We start from the raw sequence: 17,690 nt of genomic DNA on the forward strand, positions 1-17,690 counted from the left end.
GGAGGCCGGCGCTTGGTAGAGTTTGGGCCGCCAGGCCTGGCCGGGAGTGGGTAAGGCGCTCCACGAAGGCTGGGGTCAGCCGCGTCGCGGTCCCCTCCAGGGGCGGAGGATCCCGGGCCAGCGCGGCGACCCAGAACGGGCGGTGGGCGAGCGCGGTGCCGGGAAGCAGGGGATGCTGGGCGGCGGATGGGTGCCCAGGCCGCCAGCCAGGAGGATCGCGCCGCCTTCGCCTCTGAAGCTGCCGCAGGAGGCAGTGGTCGGCTCTGAAAAGATGAGGGGCGGCCGGGGAGCGGGGTGGGCAAAAGTGAAACTCCCCTTATTAATTCCAGCAGCATTCCCAGGGAGCTATCCCCCTCCCCATCGCACTTTAGCGAAAGTGAGAACTGAGAGATCACTTTTCCTTGGTCAGCCTGGACCCTGCAGGATCACAGCTGCCTCAATTTAACCCGATTTCTTTCTAATGAAAATTTTTAAAAGGGGAAATTAAACCAAAAGTTGAATATTTGCTATATTAAGTGCCCAGAGGCATCAGAGTCCTCAGGAAAACGTACATAATAAACAGGAAGCCATTTATTTACAAATATAATTGCCCTGGAGAAGCCACATTCCTTGTACGTAATTCATTAATGGAATTTGTTCCTTCTCCTGCCTTTGGAAAGAGAAATTTTAGCTTTTAAAAATATCTGGGTCTGGGGGAGGGGAGGAAGAATGGTTAGTTTACCTGTTCCTAGGAAAAGAAGCAATAGTATCTGGGCCAATTCCTGTCTGTGGAGATGTTAAATAGTATAAAATATCATTTAAAAGACACGGAGAGGCCTTTGTGTGTATGTGTTTTTACTCTTCAGAAAATTAAGTTTGTTGGCAGTGGTTGCTGTCACCAGAGTTGCCCAGTGAAACTGTACTGGTAATTTAGCCCTAGTTGGGGTGTGTGTGCATGTGTGTGCTTGTGAACAAAACTAAACTTTAAATAACTTGAGCAAAATCTGACTGTAAACCTCACTTAGTTGCCAGAGTTTTAGAAATGTCTGTGGCAATGTGCCTGCTGCCCTCAACTCTTCCTGACCAGTCATACCTGGAGCTGGTGCTGGTTCTGTTTTCTTATCCCTGGTCTTCATTAACTGGGGATGCTTTCTCTAATAGAGCTCCTTCCCCAGCGAACTGGGAGAGGAGCATCCTTTAGGAGAGAGGTGATACCCAAGGGGAGGAAAAACCGAGTGTGAGTCTCCGGGTGACCCAGGGAGTAGTGAGTATACGTCAGAAGCACAGGACACACCGAGGTGGGTTTGGAGCTTCCTGAGGCCCCCAAAATGAGACGACAACAGAGGATATAAAGAACAGAACTGATTTCCACTTTTCACTGTGGCTACAAAATAAGGGGGTGAATACGGAGAGGAAGGCAAAGGCATCTTTTTAATTCAGAAACAAAAACAAAAGGACAAGGGCTGTTTTGATGAAGAGCTTCCTGGGAGACCCAATATTAGTTCTGTCCTGCAGAACTGGCTCCCTCCTGGCTGAAGGCAAGTCCATTTAGTTGACTGGAACACTGCACACTGAAATAGAAGAGATACTCGTTTCAGAGAGCTTCCCTTGCGCGAGCACTGAAATATAAGGTGCGCAAACCTGCCACCCTCAGTCCACCCAGGTTCAAGCAGGGCAACCTGGAGGTGTGAAGGGGTCCTTCCACTCTGCCCCTGTGACAATCTCTGAGGGAGAGAGTCTATTCTTCACTCATGTTTCCAAGGTTGAAAACTCTCCGTCAGAGTTTAAAATGAAAAATAAATTAGGTCTAGCTAGAAAGTACAGTATCACCCAGAAACTAACAACATGAAAACAAACATCTTATTAGCTTGGGCTTGAGACTGTATAGGTTACAACAATCCGTGAACAAAACAACACCTAGAAACAATTTTTCATTAACATTTGGGGAAAGAAATCTTTCAAACTTGCTCAGGCTATCCTGCTGATTGTGTTTTATACCCCTACAAGATTTTTTTCCCAACAGGGCTTTAAAATGCTTGGAACCTGACATCTTTAGCTCTTCCAGGAACTATTTTAACAAGAAAGGGAGGCTAAGCAAATAGCCTGAGGTCCAGGGAGGGGAGAGGAGGTGGTGGAGACTCAAGGCTCAAGCCTGCAGCCCACACCTAAAGTGGGAGTTTTGATTTTCAGTGGTGGGGAGTGCCTCACAGCTCAGCGCTCCCTACCTGTGTACCTGAATTCATAGGCTGTCCTCTGGTTATCAAAAAGGAAGGCCTGCAGGTCTGTAGGCGAGGCGGGTGGCACGAAGAGAGACCAAAGATGGATCAGTTACCTACTCTTTTGTTTCTAGGCCTGAACTGGGGCTTCAAGGAGGCGGGGGAAGCCCCCCCAGGGAAGGAAGCCTCCACCTCTATTCGCATCACCCCCATCCCAGCCAGAAAGCCAATTGCTGGCTGATTGGAACAAATTGGTAACCAAAGGGATCCCTGTGTACCTGTGTTACATAATGCCCAGAACTTTCTGTGGGGATAGGCCCTCACCCAGGTGACTATGTGTAGGCAGAAAAAAAGAAAAAGAAATTAAGACAGATTAAATGGAAAAACTCTGAGAGATGGGAAAAGTGTGGCCTCGTACGACGATGCGTGCAAGCCCATGTGCATGGAAACAGTCATAGCTTGCACGTCCTCTGTGCCTGTGCTGGAGCATCCTTTAAACACCCTGCCTCTAGCTGTATTCAGGCTAAAGAGAACTTGTGCCTAATCTGGGGGCTGGAGGAGAACCTTCCTACCTAGGAACACCAGGCCCTGGTGGCCGTGGAGCCCTTAGGAGCCAAGTTAGGCCCCAGCCGTGTTATCCTTACCCTGCCCTTTTGGTCAGGATCCTCAAATCCTGACTGTGGGAGAGCAGCTTACCCCCTGCCCATGGCCCTGCGGCATGCACCCGATCACCTTGGCCTGGGGCAGGAGAGCAGCTCTCTCACCAGCAGCGGGAAGTTGCCTGCTGCCGCCCGAGGTCACATTCAGAAAGCCTGTTTCTCTGGGAGAACCTCGCCACAAAGGTGAAGGTGGTGCAAACCGTGCTCATTTGCCCCAAGCACCAAGGGGAGATGTAACCGAGGGACAAGCACTTGGCAGGAGGGGCTGTGGAGCAGGACAGTTGGTCCGGGCAGCATCCCTGCACCCAGCCCTCTCTGCAGGAGGGAGCAGGGGGTGGTGGAGGGGCCCAGGAGCGGGAACCGCTGACAGGCAAGCAGGCTGCCGAAGCTGTAACAAAGGATTCGTGCCAAAGTAGCACCAGGGATCTCCAAAGGATTGCACACCTTACAGGCGTGTCCCCAGCTCCTGAGACGGGAGTCCCTTGATGGTCCCTGGGGCTCTGTGGACCTGCCGGGGCTGTACATGGCGCGGGGCCTGCTGCACGGATTCTCCACCTCGGCCCCGTGCTCCTGCAGGCCGCCGCGGGCTGGTCCCCGGGCGGGTGGGCGAGCGCTGGTCTTGTTGAGCAATCACCTGGTTGTCTGAGAAGGCGATGGGCTGTGGTGGGGCCCAGGGGTGCCTGGATGCCAGGTGGCAAGGCCCGGCACGCCTCCCTGCCTGGCCAGACGGAGCACTGGAGCAGGGAGCTCTGGGGGTTGAGTCACCAGGGCCTTGCAAGGGAAGCCAGCGGGACACTGTGGAAAGGACGCCTTCAGGACACGCTCTTGGGGCAGGTTGCCTTTCCTGAGGCCTGAGCCTGGCCGTGCAGAGCCCTGGCGGTGACCCTGCACCCCAGCGCAGCCTGGGCCTCCAGCTGCTGGTGGTGGGGGTGGCAGAACATACAGGTTGCCAACGTTGTGCCCTAGCCCCAGGGTCTGGAACAGTTCAAGGCAGCACTGGAAAGTGGGTGGGTGGCTGGCTGGAGAGTGGGAATACCTCAGAGTTCTGTGACTTCACCCTAACTGTCCCCACTGGCTTCCCTGGGAACTCGGTGGGGGGTGGTGGAGGGGCTGAGAATGAGACAGGCAGGAAGAGAGCAAAAAGCTCAGGGTCCCAGTTCAGGACACAGAAGCAGGTGGAAGAACCCGGAATGCGCAGAGCTGTCCCTCCACCCGTGGGTGGATGAGCACAAAGTGGGTGATGAAGGCAGAACCTTGGGAGAGAGGTGGGAGGCGATGTAATATGTGGATATGTGGCCAATGGCCATCTCTTTACTGGGAATGGTTGCCGACCTGAGCACCCAGTGGCCAGCACCCACCTTTCCAGGTCTCCCAGCCCCCAAGCCGCCCAGAGCAGAGGATCTGCCAAAGTTGGCTGCAGCCCTCAGGCTAGGCCTCCAGATGCCTCAAACCACCCTCACCTCCTCCCGCTGGCCTAGGCTGGGCTGGGGCTGTGACCCCACGAACGGCCCCTGCAACGGGGCCTGCTCGGAAATTCCAGCCAGTCAGCCCAGCATGGCGAGAGGGCTGGAGGCAGTGAGTGACACTGGCTCCTACCCCTGGCTACGTACAAGTGCAAATGAGATGCATTTTGGCTGATCAGTCCACTGTATTTTCTGCAACTTAACGTGTCTACGTCTTGTCAACTCCTCTAGTCGGGAAGAATAGCAGAAAATTTTACAGAGAATCTTTTCTGTGTGTGTGTGGTTTCCAGCTTCGATTCCATCCAGGGGGATGGGTGAGAGAGGAGAGGAAGGGGAGGCTTGCTGACATGAACAACATTGTATAAACCCTCCTCAAATGCAACTTTCAGCCACAAACAAGAAAGGAAAAGGAGATGGGAGTGGGTTAGAGTGGCTGACAAGAAACCTTGATGAAACTTAGGTGGGTCTGGCTGGGGAAAGTTTCCAGCACTGTTTTCAAGCACAAAATTCAATTGTACTGACTTGGGTGGAGGAGACAGAGCAAACTCTTTCCCTCTGCTAACCTCCATTTAGTGGAGGCTTATGCAGGGGGGCAGTTTTCTGACCCCAAAGGAGCCCTATGTGAGTAACTATCCTCTTTCTATGTCACTTTTCAAACAATTTGTAAGTAAAGTGAAAAAACTTGCCTCCAACTCTCACCAGAATCCCCCACCACCAGGTTTCCTGGGAAAGCAAGTTCTCTCAGACCTAGATGATGCGGGCCTTCTGTGAGGTAAGGTGGGAGTGATGGGGGTGGAGGGAGGACCAAATGGCCTCTGGAATCTGCCCAGGCCACCTTTGGGGGATCTTTCTTCCAGCATGGAGCCCTGGGACCCTGGCAGGACACAGGGCCAACACCAGCCTCCACTCACACCCCTCTTCACATATATTTGCTGTTTCGGACTTGTGTGCAGCCAACCCCAGCAAAGGGAACAGCAGATTTCCTGAGCCATGTTCCCCAGCCCTGGCCTGCTCGTTACCCCGTTGCCAGGCCCTGTGGTAGGCAGGGCCCATACTGCCTGGATTCTGGGAGCTGTATGCCAGCCTCTAGCCCCCTCTTCCCTGGGAGCCTCAGGGTCAGCAGGAAATAAGTTGTTGACTGTGGAGCTGTCCTGTTAAGATCTGCCTCTGGGATCAGCTGCCCACTCCCAGGGGTGGTTGCAGCTCTACTTGGAACCACAGGGTCTCATGGGGGCGGCTGACAGCCTGAGCCGGGCAAAAAGAGCCACCAGCGAGGCATGCCACAGGCCCATTTCATTCAGATGTGGTTTGGGGACCCATCAGTTGTCCAAGCTGACCCTGCACTGTCCAGTTACCCGTGGGGGATCCTTTCTCTGCTGTATTCCTGGGCTGAGGTGTGAGATATCCTCACTGCAGGGCAATTAACTCTAACGGAATAGAATGGGGTGGAGTCACGTGCTTCACAGGGAGAGCAGGGGCAGCCAGGCACTCTGAAACCATCCCCACATTTATGCTCCTTAGCCGAGGAGTTTGCTGGTCAAAGGTAGCTCAGGTTTCCGCGTGCAGCCTGGGCATTATACCAGCCTGGTAAAGACATCAGAACCAGGTGTATGCTGCTGCTTTGGCTTTCGCCGGGAGCCAGCAAGGAGCTGGGGAGATGTCCTTAACACATTCACTGCCCCAACTCTCCCAGAGTCCCCAACAGGCAGGCTCAAAGGGCTGAACTCTTGGCAAGGAGCAGAGGGGAGGGACACTTCCAACAGCCCCCTGGCTGAGCCTGCCTGCCTCATGGTGGCTGCTCAGGGCCCCTGCCAGCTGCCCTGTCCTCTCACTATGGATTCCCAACAGCAATGCATTCCCTCCCTCCCTCCATCCATGCCGCACCCTCCCATACCAGAACTAAGCATGGATTTCCATTTGGGATAAGAAGAGGGTGTCCTTAAAGAGGCAAGGAGGTTCGTGAACCATCCTCAGCCCCAGTAGCTTTTTCACCAAGCAGATGAGTCTCACTCAACTTTTCTTTTGAACAGTCACTCAGGCTAAAACCATGCGAACCCATGAGCAAAAAGAAAAATTGAAACCTGGACCAAGTTCCTTATTTCTCCTTTGCCCTCTGAGTTCACCATCCCTCATTTCTTCAACTCCCAGCCATCTTGATATCCATGACCCCAGGTAAAGATTTAAAACACTTGTTTCTTAAAATCGTCCAGGGCTCTCAGCATTTACCAGAGTAACTGGAGAGAGAACGCACCCTCCCCTCCTAGCCTGCCCACCAGTTCTGCATCCTCACCAAATAAACACCACCATCAATTACACTTTGCATCACTTCATTCCGCCAGAAATGAAGACTCCGTTATCTACCAGGAGTAAACATCGGCTTTACAGAAAGAAATAAATTCGACCATGTCTACCTCCTGGAGAACTCTTTGAGAACATCATCTGTCTTCTTACCTCTTTTACTGGGATGGCGTGCTGTAAAGATCTGAGGTAGCAGAATTTTGAAACGGCTTGATTACCTGGAGCTGGGTTTGGAGTCCTCAACTCTAGTCATTAGTATACAGTCATTAGTAGTCATAATTGGTATTTAATTGCTTGATCGGATGGGTGCTTTATTGGTGACCAGATTTAGTTTCCCCCAGAAGTAGAAGTGGTCCAGGATCAGCGAAGGAGAAGACACTTGCAGCAACTTTTTCAAGCAGAAGGAAAGTACTTGTGATATATTTGCAGACATGTGTCTCACACATTTTTTCCCTGCCTTTTGTAAACTAAGAATAAATATTACAGATCTGGGTTTTAATTTATCCAGATGAGATCATCAAGTACCTAGGAGATTTCATATATATATTTATGTGTGTGTTTTATACACACACACACACTATAGAATATACATATACACACACTGTAGAATATATATATACACAATAAAATACATATACACACAATAGAATATATATACACACTATAGAATATATATACACACAAAAGAATACATATATATACACACACTATAGAATATATATGTGTATTATATATGTATATATCATAAAGTACCTAGGAGGTTTCATACACTCACACTACAGAATATATAAATATACACACACACTTGAGAATTGAGGACACTTGGCTGCTAATACTAAACGGCAGAAACAAACTCAATACCAAAGCAGAAACAACTGAACCGCCAGCAAAATCGAGGATCTGAGCAAGTTCACTTTATTCCTTCGCAGGAAGAGGGTCAGCGGCGGCGAGGCGAAGTTGCCTGGGTCTTTGCAGAGGGACCCAGCGGCGAGGCGCGCCAGACCTTCCCACCAGCGGCCGCCTGGGCGCGGTGCTTAGCGACCCCTCGTCCCTCATCACCCCCCCTCCACCACCACCCCCAAAACGCTCTTTTGTGCGGGGGTCTCGGTCTCCACCTGGTCCCCTTCTCAGAACCCTGCGGGCCGGAGAACTTCCTCCGCCAGGCGCCGCCCCCACCTCCGTCCGCGGGCCTGCAGCCCGCTCCCCGCTTTGGACTCACCCGGCGCTGTCCTTCCATCCACTCCACACACAGACAGGAAACCGGCCTCACCCGGGGCAACATCTGAAACCACACTTTGTCGATAGCATCAAAGACCAAAGCGCACACTTGGGACTCTGAGCTCCCGAGCCCGCTTCTAGCAGAAAACCGGGTCCCCAGGGGAGGGCGACCGGGGGCCAGATCCTCTCTCCGACCGCGCCGCCGGCTTTCTTATGGAAATGAACGCGCCGGGCCGCGCGCCCCGGCTGGGCTCGCGCCCCTGGACCCCCGGTCCGCGTCGCGGCCGTGGGGACCCGGGCGCGGGGCTCCCCTCCGCCCGGACGGCCCTCGCGCTGTATTAAATATTCATGGAGATCGCTATTTTCTTAAAGGAGAACCCGCCGCGCGGGAAAGTTCACAGCCAAGGGCAGGCACAAAGGAGGTCTCGGTGCTGCGCGTTCCGACTCCGAGAAATGCACCCCTCTCCACGGCTGGGCTCGCTCAGGAGGCACGAGGAGGGGCCTAGGGGACGGGAGAGTGCGAGCGAGTCACTTTTCTTGGAGGGGGTGGAAGGAGAGCTGAACTTGGCGGAAAGAAAGCTCGCTCCGTAATCCCCCCTACAGTTACTTAGACATTGACCGAAACATCTCACGCGCCAGTCCCCAGGGCTTTCTTTCTTTCTTTCTTTCTTTTTTTTTAAGGAGGCTGTTGGAGCTTCCTCCCCGGGATCCACCGGCACCGGGGGCAGTAAGAAAGTTTGCCCGGCGCTGTTGAAGATGCGCACGCACGAAGTTTATTAAACCTCTTCTCGAACCACAATTTCAGCGGACGTTATTAAACCTCTTCTCGAACCACAATTTCAGCGGACGGTTCCAACAACAACCAACCCCGCACCTGCCTGCTTGCTGCCCCGCGAAGCAGAGGCCGGACTCACGGAGAGCCGGCCGGCCTGTCCAGGAGCAGCGGGCTGGGGCGATCTCGGGGCTAGTGTCTGGGCCTCAGGTCCCACTCGCGCGCCCCGCGCCCCGCAGCCCCCGCCAGCCTCGCGGCTTCTCTCCCGGGAATGCAGCCGGACCCCGGGGCCGAGCCCGAGTGGGCGGAGGGTCGAAGAGGTGGACGCTGAGGCCGGCGCGCCGAGGTCCCTGCGGGAGCGCCCCTCCCGCGCCCAGGGCCCTGCGTGCGGCCGCGGGGGCCCGGCCTCGCGCGCCCTCGCCGGCAGGCTGCGTTCGCCCCCGGCCCACGGGGCTTTGTGTGCCCGGCCCCGCGCACCTTCGCTAGCGGTCGGAAAGCCTCGAGCGCCATCTAACGGGAGCAGCCGCAGCTGAGGCCGAACGGAGGTGGGGACTGGCCGCGCGGCCCCGGGCGGGCGCTCTCCGCCTCCTCCCGTGCCGGCCGGACGCCACCTCCGGCGCGCGCACCGCACACTCGCTCGGCAATCCGGAGCCCCCCGAAGCCCACTTCCCGGGAGCGGGGGCCGGGGGATGCAGCGGCCGTCTGCGGTCTCGGGACCGTCCCCTGCGCCTTGTCCTCCCTTCTGTGCGCCCCAGGCCACAGGAGGCGGAGGATCGTCTCGCACCTGCCTTATAGGGCCCTGGTGCCCTTCGCGCGTTCTCATTCTCCTTTTGGCCAGCAGTGAAAAGTACCAAGGAGTCCCCGGAGGGAGCACCAGGTTCCGGAAAGAAACAGCCACATAATGAAGAGGTCTGCAGCCGAAGAAGCTTCCAGAGGGATGGGGGAAGGGCGATGGGAGAGGATAACGGCTACAAAACAAAAATGCGTCATGGAGGGCGATTTGGTCCTGCAGGGCCTCTGGGGAGCTTCAGGCGGCTGCTTTTCGGGAGCTGCTCTTTGGAGAAGACTTAACAAGTGGGGAGTCCTGCATGGGCCTTTGGAGAGGGCTCGGGAAGCCGGGCACAGGGTGCGACAGAGGAGAGAGAGCCGGCACCCCAGAAGGTGGGCTGGAGCTTGCGAAGGTTCGGCCCCTCCTGAACGTTCCAGGCCACCGAGGAGGCCCGCGATTGTGGGCGGTACACGTGCGCTCCTGTCCGCTCAGGGGATTTCCGCAGTCTCAAAGTTGGCAGAGGGGCTGGCTGGCGTCCCTGAACAGCTTCGAAGGGAGGACAGGAAGGGAGCAGAGGTGGCTGTCAAGGCCCAAACCGCCCTCTCCTCAGACCCCGCAGCTGCCATCTGCCCGGATGTTTCCAGAGTGGGTGACCTGTCTCCATACCTTGAAGCAAAGGGCCAGAGGCGGGAAGGGGGGTGGGCAGCCTGAGTGAGACCCCTGGCTTGGCCCTGGTGATGAGACCAGAGGGGCTGGAATGTAGATCCCAGGAAAAGCAGAGGATCTTCAGATCCAAGCCCAGAGATGGTGAAGGACTGAGAGGCCTCTCCCACCCTTCCTGGGGACTGGAATGCCTGTCCCCCTCCACCCCACCCCCCAAGAATGTAGTGAGAGTAGACAATGACGTCAGATGGACAGTTTTTATTCTGGTAAAAGACACATGCAATTCTCCGTCTTCACCGTTTTCAAGTGTGCGGTTTAGTGGCATTGAAGACATTTCTACTGTTGAGCAAGCATCACCCCACCCATAGGACACTGTCATTGTCCGAAACTGAAACTCTGTCCCCATTAAACACGGACTCCCTCCCCCAGCCTCCGGCACCCACCTTTATTTTCTGTCTCCATAAATTTGATGACTTTTGAGTCCCTCATATACATGGACGCATACAGTATTTGTCCTTTTGTGACGGGTTTATTTCACTTAATGTTCCTGGTGTATGTGTCAGAACTCGTTAAGGCCGAATCATGATTGATTGTGGTACCTACTCCAATGGCTCAAGGGAAAAGAATCTGCCTGCAATGCAGGAGACTCAGGACACACAGGTTTGATCCCTGGGTCAGGAAGGTACCCTGGAAGAGGGCATGGCAACCCACTCCAGTATTCTTGCCTGGAGAATCCCATGAACAGAGGAGCCTGGCGGGCTATAAGCCATGGAGGTCACAAAGAGTTGAACAGGGCTGAGGCAACTCAGCATGCGTGCACACTCGCAAACCTAATGAAGTAACACTAATAAGGAAAATTGGCTGTGGATTTTAGCAGAGTGGAAACACCCTGATGACTATTTCAAATCTCTACTCTTTCATTTTTGAGTCCAGTTGTACAATCTGGAGAAAATGCCCAAGAGAGAGGGGTACACAGACCTAACACCGTCTATAATCATTTGTAATCACCTCCCTTTTTAATCACAAGCTGGAAAAATGGAAGGGCCATTGTATGAGTGAGTCCTATTCTTTTCTTTGTTTACAGAAGGAGACCAGAGATTCAGCACCTCTTAAGTTGAGAGGAGGGAAGACAGAAAGTGTGTCTGTCTTCTTCCTGGATTCTTTGGTTTATTCCACTTGGAAGAGACACCAGTGTCCCACACACTGGCCACGTGTGGGGGCTGGTAGAAACCTCTGAAGTCCTTTTTCCTGAGAGAGGGCTGAAAAATAGCTAGCGTACAGGGAGGAGGGCGGCTAGTCCACCCCGACCCCCTGGCTGGGAACTGTCTCCCTGCAGGGCAACCTCTGCTTACGCTGCCTCGCTCAGCCCTGGTCACTGGTGCGCTCAGCCAGGCTTATTTAGAAGTTCTCTGTGGCGTATTTAGAAAGTGCCGCGTCCTCCTTTCCACTTCCTTTTAACATTACAGGCTGTGGAGACCGGTCAGTATTTTTATTGCCCACATTTTAAGTGAAAATATCTAGCGTGGGCATATGATAATCAGTGGCAAGGACTGTGGTGCCGGGCTCGGAGGCCCCAGCTCTTGCCCAAGCTCCACCTTGACCACTGAACCACACTGTTTCTTTTATCCAACAGGAGGGCTGGCCCAGGACACAGACGAGAGAAACCAGAGCAGCCAGTGTTGGCAGAGACCACCACTTGCCGTCTGCCTCCAGGCCAACCCTGCCCCTTGCTGCAGGGCCAGAGCTCCGTGGTGGTGCTGGGGTTGTGGAGGGAGGGGCCTGAGCACACCCTTTGGGAAGGCTGATGTGCAGGCTCTGGTGTCACTGTGTCTGGCCCTCTCCTTCAGTTGCAGCGGCTGCTCCCCAGAGAGAAGGATGCACTCACTGCCCATCAGGGGCTCCACGACTTAAGACAAAAGAAAAAAAAATCATGACTGTGCCACACTCATGCACACACAGTCGTTCTCTCTTCCCTTGTTAAAGCTGCTTCCGTGTGAAAGAGAAGATGCTGGGGGATTATGTCCTGGGGCCACTGGGACTGAGGGCATTCTGAAAGGGCTTTGTGGTGTTTGGATCCAAGCCATTTGTTTTCAGAGAGAATCTCATTGGGTAGGAGCCTGCTTTTTCCATTTGCAATGGCTTATTAAGTATAAGCATCTCCCTTCTCTGTTTACTGAGTGATGAGCTCTTCCTCCAATGACCCTGCCAGGGGAGACAGCCAAAGTATATCCTCAACACACGGTTACCCCGCAGAGTGTCCTTCCTGTACACCGGGAGACCACAGGCAGGACTTGTGGGGGAATTTGGGTGTCTTCTTATGATCCCCGATCTCCACTAATGGCACCATGTCACTAATGCCACCCACATCTCCACGTTCTGCTCCAGCCCCAGCAGAGAGACTGAAGGGGTACCTGGTGTAGCGGGCAGTCCTCGGCTGTGCCCTCTGCCAGTGGCTTGGCAGGGAGGCCACAGCCTTGGAGCTCACTTACTGTCACTGAATCTCATCTGTGTTTCCCACGGAAGGCTGTTCTTCCTGTCCCCACTGGGCAGGACAAAGAGAAAGGCAAAAGTTCCTTTCAGCACCTGCATGCAGGCTGTTAAAAACCCTGGAAACTCATGAGCAGTAAAAATTAACCAGACACTGGCTGATTAGTAGCTGGTTGTCTAGCTGAACTGGCTGGCTTCTAGTAGGTCAGTTTAGTATGAGGATGGTCCACCGGGCTCACAGACCCAGCCTTAATGAGCCAGATTCCAAAGGTCAGAGTGAAAACAAAATCCTGCGATTTGCCCAGATTTCAGAGACTGAATTCACTTGTAAGATCTGGTCTGGAAATAAGGATGAATGATTCCAACTAAGTGGATTCTTTTTCCTCTCTGCCAATTTCTTCCTGGTGATATAGAGAAAGCCTAAGACATATCATCAATTTTGTTTTATAAATATTGTCTACCTGCCTATACCTCAGTATGGACTATGGTGAAATAATTACACCAAACTATTTTCAGCCTCTCTCATACTCTCAGTGGAAGCTTGGTTCTTTTATTCTGCGTTCTGCTTTTCTGATGAGGATGCACTGACTCTTCTGCACTTCGAATTCTGTGAGAGCTGCATTTAGTGCACGGATCCAGTCTTCTTTTACTTTTGATAGAATACAGGGCTGAGGCAGGTACTGGATATAGGAGTTGGCATCTCGTCTAAGGGTTGGGATTATTTAATCTGCCAGTCTCTCCGTCCTCACCATCTGAAGAAAAATAGACCTCTCCGATCGAATTACCAACTGGGACGGTTCTGGGGTGGGCGGCAAAGACAGGTTTGAGCTCTGTTGGAGCACAGGATTCATTGCACTGCGTCCCATGATTTGTGTGTGTGTTACACCACACACATACACACACACAACACACACAGCACACACATACACAACACACAGTACACAAACACAACACACAGTACACCCATGCACACACAACACACAGTACACCCATGCACACACAACACACACAGTACACACACACACAACAGTGCACATATGCACACACAGTACACACACACACACACAACATACACGGTACACAAACACACACAGCGCGCACACACACACAACACACACAGTACACAAACACACAACACACAGTACACACACACACACACAACATACATAGTACACACACAACACACAGTGCACACACACAACACACAGTGCACACACACAACACACATAGTGCACACGTGCACACACACTACACACACACACACACAGTACACACATTCATATATACCACACACTGTACACATACACATACATCACACAGTACACACACTCACAACACAGTGCACACATGCACACACACTGCACACATGCACACACAACACACACAGTGCACACACACAGCACATAAAAACATGTGTTTGTGTCTTAAGTTGCATCAGGGCCCCAAGCCCTGGGGTCCTTCTCCCCTGCATGTCCAGGAGATGGGGTCCTTGAAGGGAACGTGAGCTGGCGAGGAGGTGAGGTGACTGCCCAGCCTCGCCGGCCTCTGAGATGAAGCATGGTTGTCCCAGGTGAGACCCCGTAGAAGAGGTGAGAAAGCTGGCCTTTTGTTTGTTGGGAGTTTTGGCCACACTGTGTGGCATGCAGGATCTTAGATCCCCGCCCAGGGATTGAACCCTTGTCCCCTGCAGTGGAAGTTCAGACTCTTAACCACTGGACTGCCAAGGAAGTCCCTTTGGCCTTATTTCTTATACATAATTTGCTATTTGTTCTCTCATTTTTTTTTTCAAATTTTTTGGGGGAAAAAATCACATTACACATCTCAGCCAGGCTAAGAGAAATCCCCAAAAGGAAGTTTTCCCCACATTTGGGCCAGAACACTTCAAGATGACTGCCTAGCCTTTGGTGAGCAGAATGTGGCAAAGGTCAGGAAGTGAGGGGCATCCTCCAGGAGAGGGCACGGGTCCCCTCCTGTCCACGGGGCCTCCTCCCGCCACCGCAGCCTCTGCGCCCTGTGTTCACCACAGGGTCCTGTGTGGTGGCCACCAGGGTTCACTTCACATCTGCCGAGGGTGTAGGTGATGCATCAGGGTCCAAAGACCAGCCATCTGTCCCCCTGGAGCATCAGAGTACCACATGATTCTTTAGGGGACAAGTCAGGTCATTTAACTGATAGATAATTTCAAACTATACCTTTAGATCAAACCCAGCATACAGAACCATCCTGTGATTTAAAACCCCCAAACCAAGACTTCAGCTGCATTTTCTGCTTGGTGACGGTGGCTTGGGACCTGGCCCTCCTTCCAGCTCAAGGCACGTGCGGTTTCTTCTGACATTAATGATATTTTGGTGGAAATTTTTTGAGAACATTGTTTTGCAGCTTATCCCCTCCTTCCTTTATGAGGTTGGGATTGAATTTTCAGGACATTATATTTTAAGATTCATCCTCTCCCCACCCACCTCCATCCCCCCCACCCTCCACATAGACAGATTTGGGGCCACCTGTTCACTCCCCAGCCAGGAGGATGGAAAGATTCCTCCTGCCAGCTTCTCGCCTTCATCCTGCAACAATGCCCTCCAACGTGACGGGAGAAGAAAGCTCCCTTGGCTCCACTTCCAGGTTCTGCTTGGACGGAGCACAGTCTGTACAATGATTAACTCTGTGGGACTGGCTAGAGGGGCACCGTGTTCCGGGGGAGCAGCCCAGCTCCCCGTCCCCAACCCCCTGCACCTTCACGTTTCCCGCCTGCACCACGGCACACTGTGCCCCACCGAGCTCCCTGCCCAGGTCTCTGATCGCCTTTGTATTCATTGCTGGTGTCATCCATTCCTTCCCTAAGAAGTGTTTGCATAACTCGCTGCTTTGTTTCTTGGGCGGCACCATTCATTCCTTTCTGATTTGTTCTCTGTTCTGAACCAAGGAGTGGGTACAGAACCCAGAGAAGAACAACCTCTCCACCCTGTTTTCCCCTTTTCTCTTAAAGATCAGGGTGCGTTTGGCTGGCTGCATCCTCTGAAAACCCGGTGGCCATCACTGTGGTCCAGAGTGATGCCGGTGGGCACGACTCCTGCCTCTTCCCAAGGCCGAGGGTTTGGACAGTTTCTCTGTCTGGGCAGGAATGGGTTGGTGCTACTGCACTAGATAAACCAACACAAGGCTGTGCTGTGCCCTGAGCAGAGACTGTGGAATTAGAATCAGGGTTATCATTCAAACACTCTGAAAAGTCAATGAGGCAAGCACAGTGTATCATAAGCAAATTATTACATGAACAGGGTGAAAATATCATTTCTTAGAGGCTTTAGACTCTTAGAGGATAAAGGACATCTAATGTATTTCACATATAACCTTTTAATTTCACATCTAGCTTATTACACTTATAATGTTTTTAATTGGTATCCAGTCCTCTTTTTTGCCTCTGCAATGGTCACAGTGAAGTTCAGTGTGCCCTGTCTGTCTTTCTGTCTCTGTCTCTCTCACATATATAAATGTATATGTACATGATACATATAGATCTGAGTGCAATCTCTACAAATATATTTTATACTTTTTCAAACTTGCTTCAGCTGGTTGCCTCTACTTTCTTCTGACACAGCCTTAAATGTGTCCATAAAAACTATCATCTTCCTGAATTCAGTAAAATAACCTTGATGCAAACTTTAGACAATGGTGGTTTTTTGGGTGGGTTTACATGGAGGGTCCCACGGGGCTTGGGGGCGCCTCTGATGGGCGGTCAGTGCTAGGTGAACATCCCCTGACATGGCTCACCCCTGGAATATCTGTCACTAGACTGTCACTGTTCTCTCCCCTTCACTGGGTCTCTACGCTGCTCTTCTTTTTCTTCCTTCTTTGAAAATGAGAGAAGAAGAAATAAAACCTGTACTTCTGGGAAAATAATGAAGCAAGTTGATATCTTATTATTGTCCATGATAATTGGTAGCTATTGACTCTCTGGAAGATTATGAGAGCAGATAAAATCTGTGGTTAGGGAAGTTTCTAAGCAGTTTACACTGTTTCAGAGGGAAAGTTTGTTTGTATGTTTTTCAAGTCTTTGTTATTGTTGTTCAGTCGCTCAGTTATGTACGACTCTTTGCGACCCCATGGACTGCAGCATGCCAGGCTTCCCCATCCTTCACCATCTCCTGGAGTTTTCTCAAACTCGTGTCCATCGAGTCGGTGATGCCATGCAACCATCCCATCTTCTGTTGTCCCTTTTCTCCTCCTGCCCTCAATCTTTCCCAGCATCAGGGTCTTCCAGATGCTAAGAGAAGAGAGCTCGGCCAAGAACAAAGAGCTGGAGCAGCTCCAGAGTGGCTGGGTAACCTTTCTGACTCTTCTCTGGCAGACCTTCTCCAAGTGATAGCATGTGACACAAAGCTCCCACTGAGGAAGACCGGCCCAGCCTAGCCCTGCCTAATGACAGACCAACATGAGTTCATGCCCAATTGGAAGGGGAAAATAAAAGCCTGTCAGTGTGCAGCGTCTATGGCCCAAAGTTAATCCAGGGTCTTAAACTGCCTCACAAGGCCCCAAGGCCAAGGCTGCGCTGGGCCAGGGGGCAGGCGCTCCTCGTGGGCTGCTGCGTGACTTTCTAGTGCATTAGCCACCAGGGCATCCTGCCCTTCTGTTGTCCAGGCCGCTGGGGGTGGGCCTCTCACTGCACGCAGGTCAGAAAATGCAAGCACGTTTCCTCCAGGACTTTTCCTTAATCCATTTAGGGAGTAATCCATGCAATTCTCCAAGGGAAAGACCTGCCTTCCACAAAGAAGACACTCTGATCACCCCTCCTCTCAGTGAGGGTCTTGCCTCGGAAACTGATGGGGGGATAGTGTCCCCCCCAGGTCCCAGCCAGGTTCAGAATTACATTTAAATGCTGTTATTTTCTGATACTCAATATTCTCGCTTTCTGCTGCCTGTCATTTTCACCTGTTGTTCTGGTATTCGATTCTTGTCCTAAACACACTTGGCAAAGCTATCATTTCATTCTGTGATATTTCTTCTTGGTCCCCTCCTAGAGGAAGAAAGTTAAATTCCAATTTAGAAAAGAGGAGGAAAGAATCATGTGAAAAGATGGACGTAACTCTCAAAGCACTTAGAGTGTGAATTTGTTTCTGAAGCCAGATTTCTGAGTGTTTCAATCACAGGATATCAGATGAGGATGGAGGAGCT

At 52.3% G+C, this 17,690-nt stretch overlaps 1 protein-coding gene across 1 annotated transcript; it reads right to left on the minus strand.

Annotated features, from left to right (window-relative positions):
• Positions 1-1,391: 1,391 nt before the first annotated feature.
• Positions 1,392-9,428, minus strand: LOC112578004 (cuticle collagen 2). Its single transcript, XM_044926662.2, has 2 exons — positions 7,835-9,428; positions 1,392-1,550 (listed from the first exon to the last, which is right to left on the minus strand). Exon 1 carries the CDS (start codon positions 9,426-9,428, stop codon positions 8,673-8,675), a length of 756 nt encoding a protein of 251 aa, XP_044782597.1. The 3' UTR covers positions 1,392-1,550; positions 7,835-8,672.
• Between the last annotated feature and the right edge of the window lie 8,262 nt (positions 9,429-17,690).

Source organism: Bubalus bubalis, chromosome 12 (assembly GCF_019923935.1).
Source record: "Bubalus bubalis isolate 160015118507 breed Murrah chromosome 12, NDDB_SH_1, whole genome shotgun sequence".
Lineage (NCBI taxonomy): Eukaryota > Metazoa > Chordata > Mammalia > Artiodactyla > Bovidae > Bubalus > Bubalus bubalis.

Excerpts from the sequence above, each read along its gene's own strand:
- LOC112578004 (XM_044926662.2), bottom strand. The coding sequence starts at position 9,428 with ATGAGAACGCGCGAAGGGCACCAGGGCCCTATAAGGCAGGTGCGAGAC.